At 40.1% G+C, this 15,401-nt stretch overlaps 2 protein-coding genes across 2 annotated transcripts in view; both read right to left on the bottom strand.

The window, feature by feature from the left end:
• LOC140953982 (receptor-type tyrosine-protein phosphatase epsilon-like) overlaps positions 1–15,401 on the bottom strand; it is a 239,288-nt gene that overhangs the window by 54,757 nt on the left and 169,130 nt on the right. The window lies entirely within an intron of this gene.
• The window catches only part of LOC140921755 (uncharacterized), an 89,702-nt gene that overhangs the window by 3,289 nt on the left and 71,012 nt on the right, over positions 1–15,401 (bottom strand). Inside the window, exons 11-14 of the mRNA XM_073371760.1 lie at positions 4,617–4,916; positions 2,690–2,992; positions 1,020–1,328; positions 287–390 (exon numbers count right to left, since the gene is read on the bottom strand). Of these exons, the coding sequence (XP_073227861.1) occupies positions 287–390; positions 1,020–1,328; positions 2,690–2,992; positions 4,617–4,916 (1,016 nt within the window). The remainder of the gene's footprint in view (positions 1–286; positions 391–1,019; positions 1,329–2,689; positions 2,993–4,616; positions 4,917–15,401) is intronic.

Below are 15,401 nucleotides of genomic sequence, written 5' to 3' on the forward strand. Positions count from 1 at the left end.
ATCTTCAATGCAAATAAGACAAACACGAAACAGCTTTTCGGGGCCGAAAAGCTATCGGGACTTTTGAGAAACAGGTCCCCAGGGGCCACGGCCAGTGGAATTCTGTCAGCAAAGGAGGACTCCAGCAAACCATCAAGCTGAGGGTAATGAAGATAATAATAATGATACAAGTAATGATAATGAACAGAAATGCCATCAGGCCTCTAAGAATATTTTACGATTACAATTGTTCAATGTATTACATGTACGTTCGACCTGTAGTCAGTGTCCTTTATACACCTCTCACCTTATATTTGACGCCCCCCTCTGGGACATTTGTTGGTGGTGTCCATTCCAGCCTCACCTTTGTTTCTTCAATCATGGCCACTAACACTCTAGGTGCGGCTGGCCCTTGAGAGAAAACATATCGGCAATAAATCCAGGCAAATTACATATGGTTGAAATGGACAGACGTGCCCGGCATGAAAGCCACCTTCCTACCTGAGAGAGCATTATGGGACAGAGAAGGAAAGTTAAGGCGTTGGCTGGGAAGAGTGAATTTCACTTAAGTTATTTTTTGAGGTTGTAATTAAACAGAGGTCTAATTCCTGGGACATCCGCACATTTTAATGGATTACCTTAAACGTTATCAAGTCCAAGTGCGATTGCCTCAAAGCAAACAGTGCAGAATATTGTAATGGCGAGAAACCAAGAAGCATATTGTCCCATTGTTCTCTCCTCACAACACTGAATAAAAGTTGGAGAACCTCTGTGGAAAGCAAATTCCCATTGATTTCAAGTGTTTTATTCTTCTGGAAATAACTTAACATATCCCGAGAGCTAGACTTATTTCCCAACAAATAAAGTATTTTTGGTATAAAACAGGCCATTTCCGAGTTACCCCAAGCCTCTGTTTTAAAACAAGACTAAGTGTAAAAATGATTTTCTATTTTCATGCAAAGAAAACTTATTCTCACGAGAAAGGTTTGGTACTTAGCCTCGTTTTGAAACAGAGGCTTGGGGTAACTCTGACTACCTACTTGATGTATGCAGTTGTGTGGGCGGACCATAGGGCCCAGGTCCAACGACCGTAAAAGCCCGAACAGAGATTCTGTACTGAGAACAAGTGAGAAAATCCTTCAAAACAGCAAAGGTTTTTGTTGTATTCAACCCTTTGCTGCTTGCAACTGCTCGCCGTGAGCGTGGTCTTGTGAGCACTAACTCCGCCTTTGCTTCATAGAGAATGAGTATCCCATTGCTCTTCTCCGTTGGTAGAGGAGCCCACGAAATGTTGAATGTTGTTTCATTCAATTCAGTAGTGACTAAATTATCTGGACCGAAGCTGGGTGCTATCAAGAAAAAGAAACATTCAAAGACTTAAACAAAGAGGTGGTAATAATTACACTTATGTTCGACAAAAATAAGGATGCCTCTTTATTATGGAAAGTTCTATTGAGCGCAAAGATACCAAACTTAGTTTTACTTACAATTCCTTTCTCTACAAAAAGACAAATCTCCAGTTGAAACACTTGGCTAAGTCTTTACGTCAAGAGGAAATTGCTGTTTAGGGTCAATTATGTGCTGAATAGGTTACTCATTGCCTTTACCCATACACAAAACAGTGCTCAAACAAACATTAAACAAATTTCACCAGGGAGGACTAGTCATAGTATTCCTTTGGTGAGAGTTTGAAAAACATAGTATTAAAACTTGAAAGATGGCCTAACTTTTTCATGTCTCAGTCCACCTCCATCTTGCCATCCGTTCGAACAAACGAAAGGAAACAGTTTCATTGATTAAATCAGAAGCATATAACCCCGCCACATGTTACCTCATCTATCTGGGGTCCCCCACCTCCATGTAAACAGGACGTTAGATTGGACTACAAGTAGGAGATTTAGAGCGAGTGGGAGATCTCAAACCAAGTTCGCTTTTTTAATCACACGGAAGGATTGGGTGCTTTGTGGACATAACTTGCTCGAAAGTCTAAAGCTGTAGACGCAAGCTTATTGATGTTTTACCTGAGAAAACAGCTTACATTTTGCGATGACAACGCTGGTTTTGACGATCGAGGAACGAGCGCAGAAATTTCTTCTGATGACACGACCGTACCCGGATCCGGCATGGGTAGTGTTTCTGATTGGTTGAAATTAGTAATAGGAAGCACTGTCATCAGTATGGAAATTCAAGTCTGCGCTCGCAGAAACCAGTGGTGGCGTCGCGAAATGTCGGATTTTTTTCACAGGCTACCGATACCGTATTTATTCGAATAAGCGACCAACTTCGAGTTAGCGCAAACCTCCACCCCACCCCCTCCCCCTCCCACTCAGACTCAAATAAGTGGCAACCCACACCCCAAAAAATTGAATAAGTACTAATGAGAGACTTCTCCGAAATAGGAGTTTTCTTCAGAGTATTTACAGAAGCCTTGCTTTATTACATCTTCGCGTTTTATTATTACCATTTATTGTTTTGTTGCAAAATAAACATGCTTCACTCGCTAAAAATGGTGAAAATTTAGTAAGCGCTCACCTCGAATACGCGCCCACTCTCAAGGTCCAAAAATTTAACAAGCACTCTGGGCGGTTAATCGAATAAATACGTATTTAAAGTACGAGAACTGAGAATTCTTAGCCCAATGCATATCAGTTAAGCAGGCGCATCGTACATGTTGGTGTTTCCATTCTTACATTCACTAGACATGTCTTACCGTCTTCACTTGTTCTTTCCGTCACAACAGAGCTTTTCGGTCCATCCCCAGCGTAGGTGAATGCAGACACTTGAATATCGTATTCTGTGTATTTCTCCATCCCAGTAATAGTTTTAGAAAGAACAGTTTCACCGTCAACGGTGACAGTGTTCGCTTTACCGGAGGCGCCTGTTTTCTGGTAGTACACTGTAAATCCCGTAATAGGTCCATTTTGGGATATCCCGGGGGGTAGCTGCCAGTTCACTGAAATACTAGTCGAGTTGTTGACAGTCAAACCCAGGTTCGTAGGGGCTTGTGAAGGAGCTGAAAATGGGAAGTCAAAAGGTCATTTTTGTGATGACGAAATTTGACTACAAATACCAGAAGGCATTTCGTTTTTATATCCTTGTTTAAATTTGTCAATCCTGCAGAGATTTTCTTAAAAAGAATTGCAATACCCTTAACTTGCAGAAGAAAACAGCAAACTGAAGGGTTTTGGTAATTGGAGAAAATGACGTCATCGTGCAATTGTCCTATTATTAAGCCAATAGACTTCTTTAGCTCGTATGTTTTGCTTCCCCATACAGGCCATGTGATAATACTCTAGAGAACTGTTTCTTGCAAATTACATCTAATTCACGTGCATCTCTCCACATAATTTATGAAGAGATAAAGGGTCAAGTTCTATTGGGAAAACAAAACATACAAGTTAAAGAGGTCTATTAATTAATTATTTTGCTAATGATGAAGGATAAATAAAAATTACATTATTATATTAATACAGAAATATTATACAACTATCCCCGAAGGGGAGGTAAATAGTTCGAGATATACCGAGACGCGAAAAGGCGAGGTATATATCTGGCGCTTCATTTATCGCTCAAATTTCCTCTTCCAAAAACGTCTCCAGACGAGACGCCATTTTTGCTCCGGTTGCAAAACAGTTAATGGCGAAGGATATTCCGAGTTACGGGAGCCAATCAAAATACACCAAAATTCCTATTCAATGATTTGGTAAATACTAAATTGATATATAGAGGATAATACACGGCCACGCGGAGATACGAAATCTCTCTTTGAGTGCTGAATAATATTAATAATATTCTTAAACACGAGAAAAGAAATTTCGTATGTCCAAGCGACCATGTAATGTTCTACCTATTATAGTCTATAAACACCAATGAAATACCAGTCCATGTAACTTTACTAGTTTATTTTTTTTTTGCTGTAAAAGGCGCGATTTATTATGTAGCCATAGCGCCGGTGATCTTTTCACATGTGAAGATAACCCATGTTATTTTCACTTGAAAAGATATTCGCCCGGTTATTTAAACGGAGTTTAATCAGTGTCTAACAAAACCGCGTTCTAAGTTATTTTCAGTTGCCCAACGCTTTTATTTAAACACCATTTGTCGTAGACAATTTCATTAAAGCATATACTGTAGGCTAAAAAAGCATTTCGCGTTTAAATAATCGATTCACCATGTTTTCGCGCGAAAGCTTGCCTGCAATTTTCTTGGTGTTTGTATAATGAAATTTAGTAAGTTACATTATTAGTCTAATATATAAGTCATTACTAATATATTTCTTTATCTATGTTAAAAATCTTCAATATAAATGCATTTTAAGAATAACATCAAATTAAAATAACGAAAGTCCCCGAAAAGTCAAGACAGCTTCCACCTTCATCATCCGTTCCCCAACAGTGATATAAATAAAACGCCAAAACAGATATGTAGATAAATTAACAGTCATAGAAAGCGGGGATAGAAACCTAATCGGGCGTATGCGAGTAGTCAACGATTTTCATTCGCCCGACGCGCTTTCACACTCGCATTGGCAAGTGGGCCAGCGCTAATGCTATCTCTGAGAAATAGCAAAATAAATTGATTATCGTATCTTCATAAGAAAGGCTAGCACTTGATCATAGCTCACGGTGAATACTTACCCCCCACGTCTGTCCTCACAGTTTTAACAGAACTTGGCGGTCCATCACCCATAAGTGAAAAAGTTAACACCTGAAATTCATATTTTGTAAATATCCCAAGTCCAGTGACTTCATGGCTAAGGATAGAGTTGCTTTCAATCGTTATGACGGTAAGTGGATCTTCGACAGAGCTAGAGTTTCTATACAGGAGCCTGAATCCTGTAATCATCTGGAAGTCTGCCGTTGGCAACTGCCAGGATGCTCGAACACTAGTGGAGGAGGAGGGGGTCACCGTAAAGCTGGTGGGAGCACGGCTTGGCGCTAGAAGAAACGCAAGTAAACGAATAATGAAATCTACCTTTTATTTTTTATTGTTAATAGCCCATTTTACACTGTTACAAGTAGAAACGAGGCTGGAGTTGACCTTGTTTTGATACAACCCTTCCTGCTTTATTATGTAAATCATGTTGTTCATATACAAACAAAACCTTTTTAAGCATAATTTCCATGAGTAAAGGAAGGAGGTGTTTCTCAAGGTCAACCTCAGCCTCACATTCACTCAAAGGCTAGGGCACTACGCGCACATCTCTAAAATGGCCTATTCTAGTTTTCTATACATGCTACGTCGCCCTAGAAATTCGAAGACACGCGTACAATCAGTAAGGTTTTCGAACAAACTTCAAAACGACCCCGAATAATTTCGTTTATCGAAAAAAATAGTTAGGTAATCTTAAGTTTTTCTGAAGCTTTCACTGTAGGCTGGTATTTTTGGGATAGGCGAAAACAAGCCCTAAAAAAAGTCGCGAGGTCTTAACTGCCCCTTTAGACAGACAACCGAACAGTAAAACTTTAAGAGCGACGCGAATTATTCATTTTTATTGCTTTTTAAACACTCCAGGAAGCCTAAAGGGCAATGCGGAGAAAACGCTCTTTGGGTGCCCCTAAAAAGAAAAAAAAAAGAGAGATTGTTCGTAGTCTATTTGAGACGATAACGCCCCAAAATGTACGAGGTTCTTTTCTTTTACACAACCGACGACTTGCAACGATTGTAGGTTAGGGGAAAAAGACGGCTGACATTTCACCCAATGATATAAATACAAACTAGAGAAATAAAGAACGTTGGAAAACGCGTTTATGATTGTTCTGGTTTATGAATATCGAAACTGTGAGTATATGAACAGGAACCGACATTAAACTGGAATCTTTACAAAATTTACCTGTTGTTGTTAGTATTCCATACACTTCTACTCTTAAAGCTTTCCCAGCTGAAAACTCTGTTGGCTGAAAGCGGATGAACCTCGCTCTAACTATACCGACTAGACTGTGTTTTACGATATCGTTCCTCCCATCATTGGCGTTAAAGATCTGCAATGTGAACATTGTTGTAAATTAAACGTAACTACTAGATTAAGAAAATAGGCTCTAACGCTGCCGTTTTTGGTGCAAAAAATACCTTGGCAATTTTTTCCCAGGTTTTTTTCCCGGCGGTAGAAGGCAACTTTCCCTAAGGGTTGATTTCCACTGTCGCGTATTTTTTCCTTGCGTAAATGAAATAGAGGAATTGTTTGAAAGGCCACGCGTACATGTAAGAGTTAAGCGAGGGTCGACTTTTACGTTTACGCATGACCTTCCATACATTGCCTCGATTTTATTTACGCACGTAATAGTCCATCCTCTAGGACCCGAAAATTTGGGTCTAATACTCATCTCAGGAGAATAAGCGAAACCTGTCCAGCATGAAAGTTTATCTATTAAGCTTTCAAAAAATGTCTTGCCGGACATTCAGAGTGGTAGCTTTCCTGTAGAAATTCGACTTTGAAGAGACGTCACTGGAAGCTACCGAATGACGCCATTTTACCAAATAAATCCGGTTCTCGATAGGAAAGGCGGACTCTTAATAACATGAACCAAAACACATGCAAAGTTGTTTGAAAGTTGTCTTATCCTTAGTAAATCGTAAATGTATGTCTTATACTATCTTTGATTTTTATCGAAAAGATTTCAGGTATCAATTCCGTCTCAACTTCGGCTGTCAGTCTAAGCGTCATTGTCAAATTCAAATTCTGCGTTTAGTCGAAACTTTGCAGTGATGAAATGTGAATCCGAAAATAGAGCTCATATAATGATGAAGAATTTGACTAGAAACACGTATGTTTTTGCATTGCGCTAAATTTCTAGTGTGGGTGCTTATTTGTAATGAGTTTAGTAAAGCAATAACAACAAGCCGTCGTGTATTAATTTGATTTCACTCCACGTATACGTACTGCATTCAACAAAACTGACGTCACGCAACGATCACATTGACTGTGTAAGATTTGCCATTATGAAGTAGGTTTTCAAAGTTTTTAAATTCTCCTTTCGAAATTAAATAGAAAAGATGTCACTGCAGAGCATCATAAGACAAGCTGCAAAAATAGAAATCTTGCAGAATGCGTTAAACTCACGCCACTACTTATAGACCTTATACTGTAGAGTGTTAAATGAAAATATATTAGGATATGCTATGGATCCGAGTAAAGAAAATAAACGCCCGGCATTAAAGTAAATCATTAATTGTAGATACATTTTTTAATGCAGCAACAGGAATCGTGAACGCTCTACATCATTTGCCAAAGATTATATCCTAATACAAAGTACAACTTAAAAAATCTGATTGCACGATACTAACTACGGTAATGTAAACATCTAATTTGATGTTTGTTTTGTTTGTACTTACAGCTAAATAGGGTGCGTTCTTTTGAGATGATTCGGATCAGGATTAGTGATCCCTGATCACTCGGATCATGTTAGACCATTCGAACGGATTAATCCACTCTCGACAAGGATTTATCGGTCCACTTGATCTACCATGGTCCGGGTGATCTGGGATCACCGATCCTGATCTCGATCACCCCATAGAAAGTGCAGTCCATTTTGTTGTGCATATGCATGGGTTATCTTTGTGATCAGTCTTATTCTTCCATAAGAACCAGGGACCCAGGATTTCTTTTAGGAGGGGGTGCACTCGTCTCTTGCTCTACTTCAACACCAATAAACCACATAGTTTTTTTTTTTTTGGCAGAATACCAGTTGTATTACAAAACCGCCCGTCATCTTAGGGGGGGGGGGGGGGGGGTGCGCACCCCCTGCGCCCTCCCCCTAGATCCGCCCCTGAGAACTGAGCTAGGAAATTTGTGTGATTTGTAGCGAGAATGTTGTGTGATCTGTAGCGAGAGCGATGGGCGTCTGATGCAATGTAAAGACACAGAGTCGTGGGCGAAGTTCTATCGTGTTGGGCTGATCAAGCAACACCGTCAAATTCTAGATCTATCAAAAGGAGAACAGGATTTTCATAAATAACCTGTGTATTACCAAGCTAGAACACAGAAAAAGTTGCGTAGCGTCGAAGCATTTAGAGCAGATGAAGGGCAACAAAAAGCGCTTCGTTGCACCTGAAAGTGAACACTAACATGATTTCTATTGCTGCTGAGATTTCTGGCATCTGTGCTAAGGATTTGATAGGCAGTGAAGCAAGATATCGTTCTTTCAATAACGCATTTTGCGCATAGTAGTGATGTAACCACCGAGAGCTGGACCGAAACCTCCGGAAACAATTAAGGGACAGAGAAGGTTTACTTACGCTGTGTATTCTTTCAGTGACAGCTTAATATCAAACGGCTGAGGGTCTTAGAATTTATAATTAAAGAAATAAGGAACTGTAAATGTACTGGCAGAGCCAGGCAGAGGCGGATAATGGGCGTGGATGTAACAAAATTCCAATACAAAACTTGTTGAGAATGGTATCTAAGGGGGAGGGTAACCCTGGTCCTAGGGTTACCCTAGCAAGAGGGTTCAAGGTATTCTGGTTAAAAGCAAAATTTCCCAGGAAGCCGACACGAGTCAAACGAGTCAACCGGCTTAACTGATGTGTTTCGTCATGTGAAGACTAAACTAACATGCCTTGTAACGTCCAAGATTTGGACGAAATCTTGAATTCTCCATTTTAAACACGTTATCCGGAAAAAAAGTCAGGTATTATCATCGCATAAAGAAAATACATAATATTGTTCAGATATTTAAAATCTAGCAAGAAAACTTGGTTAACACATTCAAATTTTCATGAGTTACTGGTCATGAGTTATCCCTTAGCAGAGCGTTTACAAGGCAGGTACATTTAGGGTAACCCTCTTGATAGGGCAACCCTATCTGGATGCTTTGTAAACACGTCGCGTAAAAATAATAAGTAGAAATGTGCGAGCGCTAGTTTAACCCTCTTGCTGTTTGGGTTACCCTCCCTCCTTGTAAACAGGCCCTAACAGAATTGGTATTTTTTAATTATCAGCGAAATAATATCCTTGTATATCCATCCACCTTGTAGATAACTTCGAGTTTAAACGTCAAAAAAAAAAAAAACACGGCCAACCAAATGTTTTTGAACTGATGAGACAAATCTGTTTTAAATCTAGCGAAACTTCTCAATAAGAAAATAAAAAACTCGTTCCATTGAACTGCCATGGCCATCCGAGGAGAAGAATCTCTGCTACAAGTGGCTGACTCCCGAAATTACTAGATACATACCTTTGAAGGCCTTTTGCAACATTCCTATGCGGAAAGGGACAAGAGCAGGTCTGACCCAGAAATAAACTTTTGCCCGCAGTTTCCAGAGATAAGACTGATAGACAACTGAGTGCGGCCATGGGATCAGTTATAACCTGTTTAAGGAGGTCGAGACAGAATTTGGGCTGAAAGTAATCAATGAGCAAACTTTAAATCGCGTGCTTATCCCAGACGAATGTAATCAACCCAACAATCCACCCGTGGCACTCATGGAAGTAGAATGCACATTCAGCGGGGCCAGGTGAATTTGATCCTTTTCCCGAAGCAAGACACGAAGAGGGATGACGGAAGAGAACCTTTGAGACAGCGGAGAATCACCTGAAACCCCCCGGCTTAAACGGAGGCGTTAACGTGTTTATGCAACCAAGCGCGGGTCAACCGGGGAGTAACTATGACTCCCTAGTACGATCGACCAGCCTACGAGAGTGGGACCAATCATACTACGAGCCTAGGAGTATTTCCTATGAGGCCCTGGCGTTGAATTGAAGAGGGCCGGCTTCTGGCAGCTAGATCAGCTGCGGCTATACGGGCACTAGGACTGAGCGCCTCGTTCTTAAGTCTTATATGATCTGTGACTCTTGAGTGGGGGATGTGGATAGTCAATAAATTCCGGCGCTCGACCTTCACCATTACGACCAGATGACAGTACCGAGCTACCCGATGTCACCCCTTTGAACGGTCGCTGGCTAAATGAAAGCTCCATATTAACATCAAAAGAGCGACTATCCGCGATCCTGGAGGGAAAAGTAAGAATGGATAGCGAGACGGGACGTTGTAGTTGTCGCTTGAGAATAGCTTGCTCCATCGCGTCAAGGTAGAAAAGCAACATGACTGAGACTCTCTAGGAGTCGATGATGGAATGGCCAAATGCCTCGTCACCTAATTAGTGACCAGGTGTAATAAAAAAGGACATTCCCGAGTACTGTGGGGATAGGCGCATTGGTTCTGGAATTCTTTCATAAGTGCAGCATCCCGAAATGCATTACCATGTTTGGTTCTAGCTGCAGCCAAATTTAGCTAAATTTCACCGCTGATGTAAAATAATGTTTACTCAGTCATTACCCATATATTATGCAATATTATTATAAACTATGAATCAATGAATTAACCTTTTTCTAATCATGCGTGCAAGCCAGTTTTTAGTTACAGCACCTAAATGAAAATGATACTTGCTTAGATATTACAAGTTGTGTCGCTAAAATATTAAAATTTTAAAACACTAAGTCAAGTTCTGCAGACTAAACTCATGACGGAGTGTTTATATTGAGGAGTTAAGGGCAAGGGAAATCATAAAGAATATTTAAAAGATACATATAAATACGGATAAACAACTATAATTTCTGATGTAATTTGTAATGACCTCTACAAATAACACTTTGAATGTAACTCTCCACAGAGCTTTCGTTACAGCTAAATTTTGAGTCTAAATTCTGTCAAAAATCCACCAAAAACCTTCCAAATTACATTTAATATTACAATTCACTCTAAACAAATCAACTTAAATCTACTTTGAAAATATATTTTGGCTTTTAAAGGTCTTCGAGGTAGTTTATTTGTATGTTTTCATCTTCTTGGGGTTCCCGGCTAAAAAACAAAATGGCGGCCGTCGGCGGCTTCCAATAGCGTATCTTGAAAGTCTAATTTCTACCGGAAAGCTACCACTTAGAATGTCCGGCAAGACATTTTTGGAAAGGTAAATAGATAATCTTTCATTTGGAATCAGTCTCGTTTATTCTCCTGAGATGAGTATTAGAACCCCCTCAGGTGATGGACTATAAATTTTACGCGTCTACGCACGTAAAAATTACCCAACACTGGAAATCCACCTTTAGTAAACCTAACATCAGTTAACCTAGAAAAAGTTGTCTCGTGTAACCGCAGCAAATTTTATTCTTGTATTTCTATATAAAATAAATCTATTCAATTTACCTTTCTTCAAATTGTCCATAATACATCTTGTTCCACTAATTTAAATATTTTACCATTTTCAGTTCAACGTCCGAGTTCCAAAACTCTCACCTTCAAAATGAGGCCACGCGTAAAATTGTTATTGAGATAATGAGTTTTACTCAAGAGAGGATAAAGGGGACAGAGAAGGCATCCCCCATACACACCCTATTCCATAGGTAATTCGTCTCGAGTTATTTTGAGAATCGGGATAAAGTTACCTCGCGCGCTGCGTGGATGTTTCGTGGAGGTTTCGCATGACTAAACGCCATGCAAAACATTTCGGGCGAAAGGCAATGTAAGCGAAAAGAGATCGAGAGCATTTCTGAATATTGAAGTTAAATGAGTCGCGCTCACCTGGGAAAAAGGAATCGCTCGACTCTTTGACAACCCGTGAAATCAGTTTAACTCGAAGTTATCGTAACCTCAGTACTTTAATAAAATGAGACATTTCGCCGGGCTATTGAAACCGGTCGTTTGTACAATAAAGCAAGTAGCAAGTAATATTCATGTACATGTAATTAGTTTTACAAATTTGAATGTTATTGTATTTTTTTTAAGTTGTTAAGCGCTATTGATCAGTGAATGTAAATAGCGCTCTAGAAGTTATTAAATTATTATTATTATTACTATTATAGGACGCCAAGTGTTATTTTTGTTGAATAATAAAGGACTAATAAAAGAATAAATATCACACCAGAAATTGCTCTCTTCAAACTGTAAATTATAAATGATCCTGAGAGAATATTCACTGTGTTAAGGATTTCCCTGCTGTACTGTTAGCTCTATACAAGAGAGGAAGGGCGATTCTTTTTTAATTTCCGTTTCGCTGACACAGCTTTAGCAGAAATCTCTCTTTAGTCGTTTTCGTCGACAAAACGAATAGCAATATTGCTTTCCGCGTCTTCCGCTATTTTTTGCTGCCTCAATTCGTGAAGGACGCGTGGCTCTGAGCGTGGGTCATCCACGCGGAACACATTCGCGCTATATGATTGGCTGTTGTCTAATCCCCCTTGGGATCTGTGGTCTTAAAAATAACTCGAGACGATTTACCGATGGAATAGGGGGTGTATGGAGGATGCCTTCTCTGTCCCCTTTATCCTCTCTTGGTTTTACTTCAATGGCCTTGCACTTAGCCTCAATATGAAACCGAGGCTTAGGGGCAACTCGGAAATGGCCCATTGCGTGGTTCTAATAGACCGTTGTCACGCCGCGGTCATTTTGTCTCAGGAGATTTAAAAAGCTTTGTTTATGCACGGCTAGCCTTGTAGAGAGAACGAGGCTAGGCGTGCATAAACAAAGCTTTTTAAATCTCCTGAGACAAAATGGCCGCCGCGAGACAAGGTAAATTACGTTGCAAGTTTAGTTCAGGTTGTCCAAACACACCTTGACAATGTCGTTTTCTTGATAAGTGAGCCAAGTCGAGTTGTCCAGCGAATAACTTAATTTGTACTTTGTTGTCCAGTGATCGTCACTTGAATTTCCTTGAGTGGCCACGGCGCAGATAAAGAACTGGTCTTTCAGGTCAATTTGCAAGTAGTCGTTGGTATCATTATTTCCGCTAGGTGACCAGGCGCCATTTCCGTTTAGACGACCTTTGTAAGCTTCATTACCAGGACGATGAGTCGAGGCAGAGAAGCTGTTGTCTGGGATAGCGTCACTGCTGGCCAGACCGATAGCCTGGATTTGGCACGCTAGAAAAGGATATTTATAACTTAATCATATGTTGATTGAACCTTACGAGGAGAAGAGTGAATAGATTTTTTTTCTGTTATATTATCGTCCCTAAGTAAGTATTATGTTCAAGATTAAAGGGGCTACCTCACGCTCTTTGCTGTTTTTCAAATGTTAAAACGTGTCCTCGCTCAATTGAATTCAAAGATTAATGGTCCATTTTTTGTTATTCAGGGCTGTATTGAGGCACTGAAACTGGACGTAAACTGAAACTTGAAAATGTTTGGTTAAAGTTTTCAAGTTGTAATGCGGTGCCTAGAATAATCACCGAAAAAATTCTAATGTGTAGTTCCAGAAAATATCCTTATCCCCACCCCCCTCCACGAAGGGCAACAGAAATTCCGACGGAGAGAAGGTCCAAGAGAAGGCAATTTTCGAGGACGTGGGGAGTTGCTTTCCAAGGTTGGTTCTAATTGCGGTAAAGCTCTCGGTACATTAACAAGGGCTCTACTGATTTTTGGATCCAAAATTCAAGACTTTTCCAGTAGTTTCTCCAGAATCAAGATTATCAATTACAGTCGAACCTCCCGTAAGCGACCATCCAAAATAGTCGCTTACAAGAATCGAAGCACAGAAAAAAAACTGGAATAAACTACGAACAATATTTTTGTTCCATCCTATGTAAATACCAAAGCAGAGTGCATGACACTAATCCCGGATGGTTCTGTACCTCTTCGTGCGGAATAAACCTCAACTTCGCAGAAATTTAATGAATTTTTCCTTTCATCATGTCTTCGTATGGTGACGTATCTCCCGTACAAACTTGGGCGACAGAAGAACGAGGCACCCTGGCCACCAGGAACGCTATAGCCATCCCCACACTTCGGATTGGTGATACCTCCGTTACTCGAATTTACTCCTAAAATATACATGTACAGATTGGCCGTATATACCTTTTTCACGATACTCGCCATCATTGCATTGTTGGCCAACAACTCCCAACATTGTTGGATGCTACATGTTGCGCATGTTTGTACATCTCGTTGCATGTTTTTGCGTGTCGTTGTCGTTGCGCAATGTTAGAAACCGGTAATAGCTTTTAGCCCCGTGCAAACGGACGCAACATTGTTGGCCAACAATGGAAGTTGTTGCATCCGAATGCACTAGCTTAAGGACTGATGGGATAAAAGCAATGCCACGTGGTTTCTCAGGGGGCAAACGAGTGCTAAAAGTTGCCAATTCAAGAAATTGCGGTCGAGTTTGTTTATTCTAGAAAACAGAAAATGACGGTAAATAATGAGAGGAAGTGATAACTGTTTCTTTTCTAGATGCAGTAGAGACCGTAGATGTCCTCACAGCAATGAAAGATGGCGTAAAGACTTCGAAATTCGAAATTCGAACTGTACATTTTGCAAGAGTAAAATCGTCTTACCATTTTGACAGAATTAACAAACTCGACCCCGATTAATCCTATTAGCAAATTTTTTCACTTGTTTGCCCCCTGAAATACCACGTGTCACTGCTTCTATCCCATCAACCCTAAAGCGCGTGCGAAGGTGGCGGGTATCGTGAATAAGGGCTATTTCAGAATGAGAATACATATACATGCATTAAATTCTAAAAATCACTTTTTTAATGCAAAATACAGTTTGTAGAAAATACTAATTGCCCAAGTTCAATATATATTAAAATTCTAACATGACCCTGAGGCTTACTGGTCATTTTTGTATATTCGTTTTGGTTTCTTTGTGCTCAAGTCTTTTCTGGGAATAGCGAGACAAAAAATTGCAAATTTTCCACGAGTCCATTGCCTCGCAATTCCCAGAAGAGACTTGAGCACAAAGAAAACCAAACCGAATATAGAAAAATAACCAGAAAGCCTCGGAGTCATGTTAGAATTTTAATATACTGAACGTGGGCTATTGAGATGAATTCTGTGTTTTCACTCGCGTGGCCAGCATCTATGCAAATTTATTGGAACAAAAGAAAGCGTTTACATAAGAAAAGAGTTCAACTCTCACAGGACTGATTTAGGACACAAACATGGCCGCCGTTTCATTGTTTAGGGACACAAATATGGTCGCCATAGCGTCATCTGAAAACACACAATATATCACTCTAATGCACGTATTTACCTCGTGATCTGCAGGGAAAATGCACGCACACTAACAAAATATTCACTGTCTTTACCAGAAATGTTTACTCACCCACTCTGATCTCGAAAGGATTCAATCTGTTCTGACAACAGTCTCCTCTGTTTACGACGTAAATTTCATTCACTAGCTCCACGTTTCCTAAGTCTACTCTCCACCAGGGCTGCTTTTCGTCAAGCGTGTGTGCACATGACCCTTCATTAAAGTTAGTATTGCTGTTTCCGTCCACGGCGTTGCCACTAGCACCCGTCGCATCACCGTCGCTATAAGTACTTGACTGATCCGTATTCTTTTGATACGCTAAATTTTCTTCAAAGAAACAAGAAGGTTGTTCAATAATGCTGTTCATTCTAATGCAAAGATCATGTTCACTTTCATATCTTTATCCGCAGCTCAAAATTAATATGATTCATTTCATCAGCCTAAATTTCAGCCA

This window comes from Porites lutea, chromosome 12 (assembly GCF_958299795.1).
Source record: "Porites lutea chromosome 12, jaPorLute2.1, whole genome shotgun sequence".
Lineage (NCBI taxonomy): Eukaryota > Metazoa > Cnidaria > Anthozoa > Scleractinia > Poritidae > Porites > Porites lutea.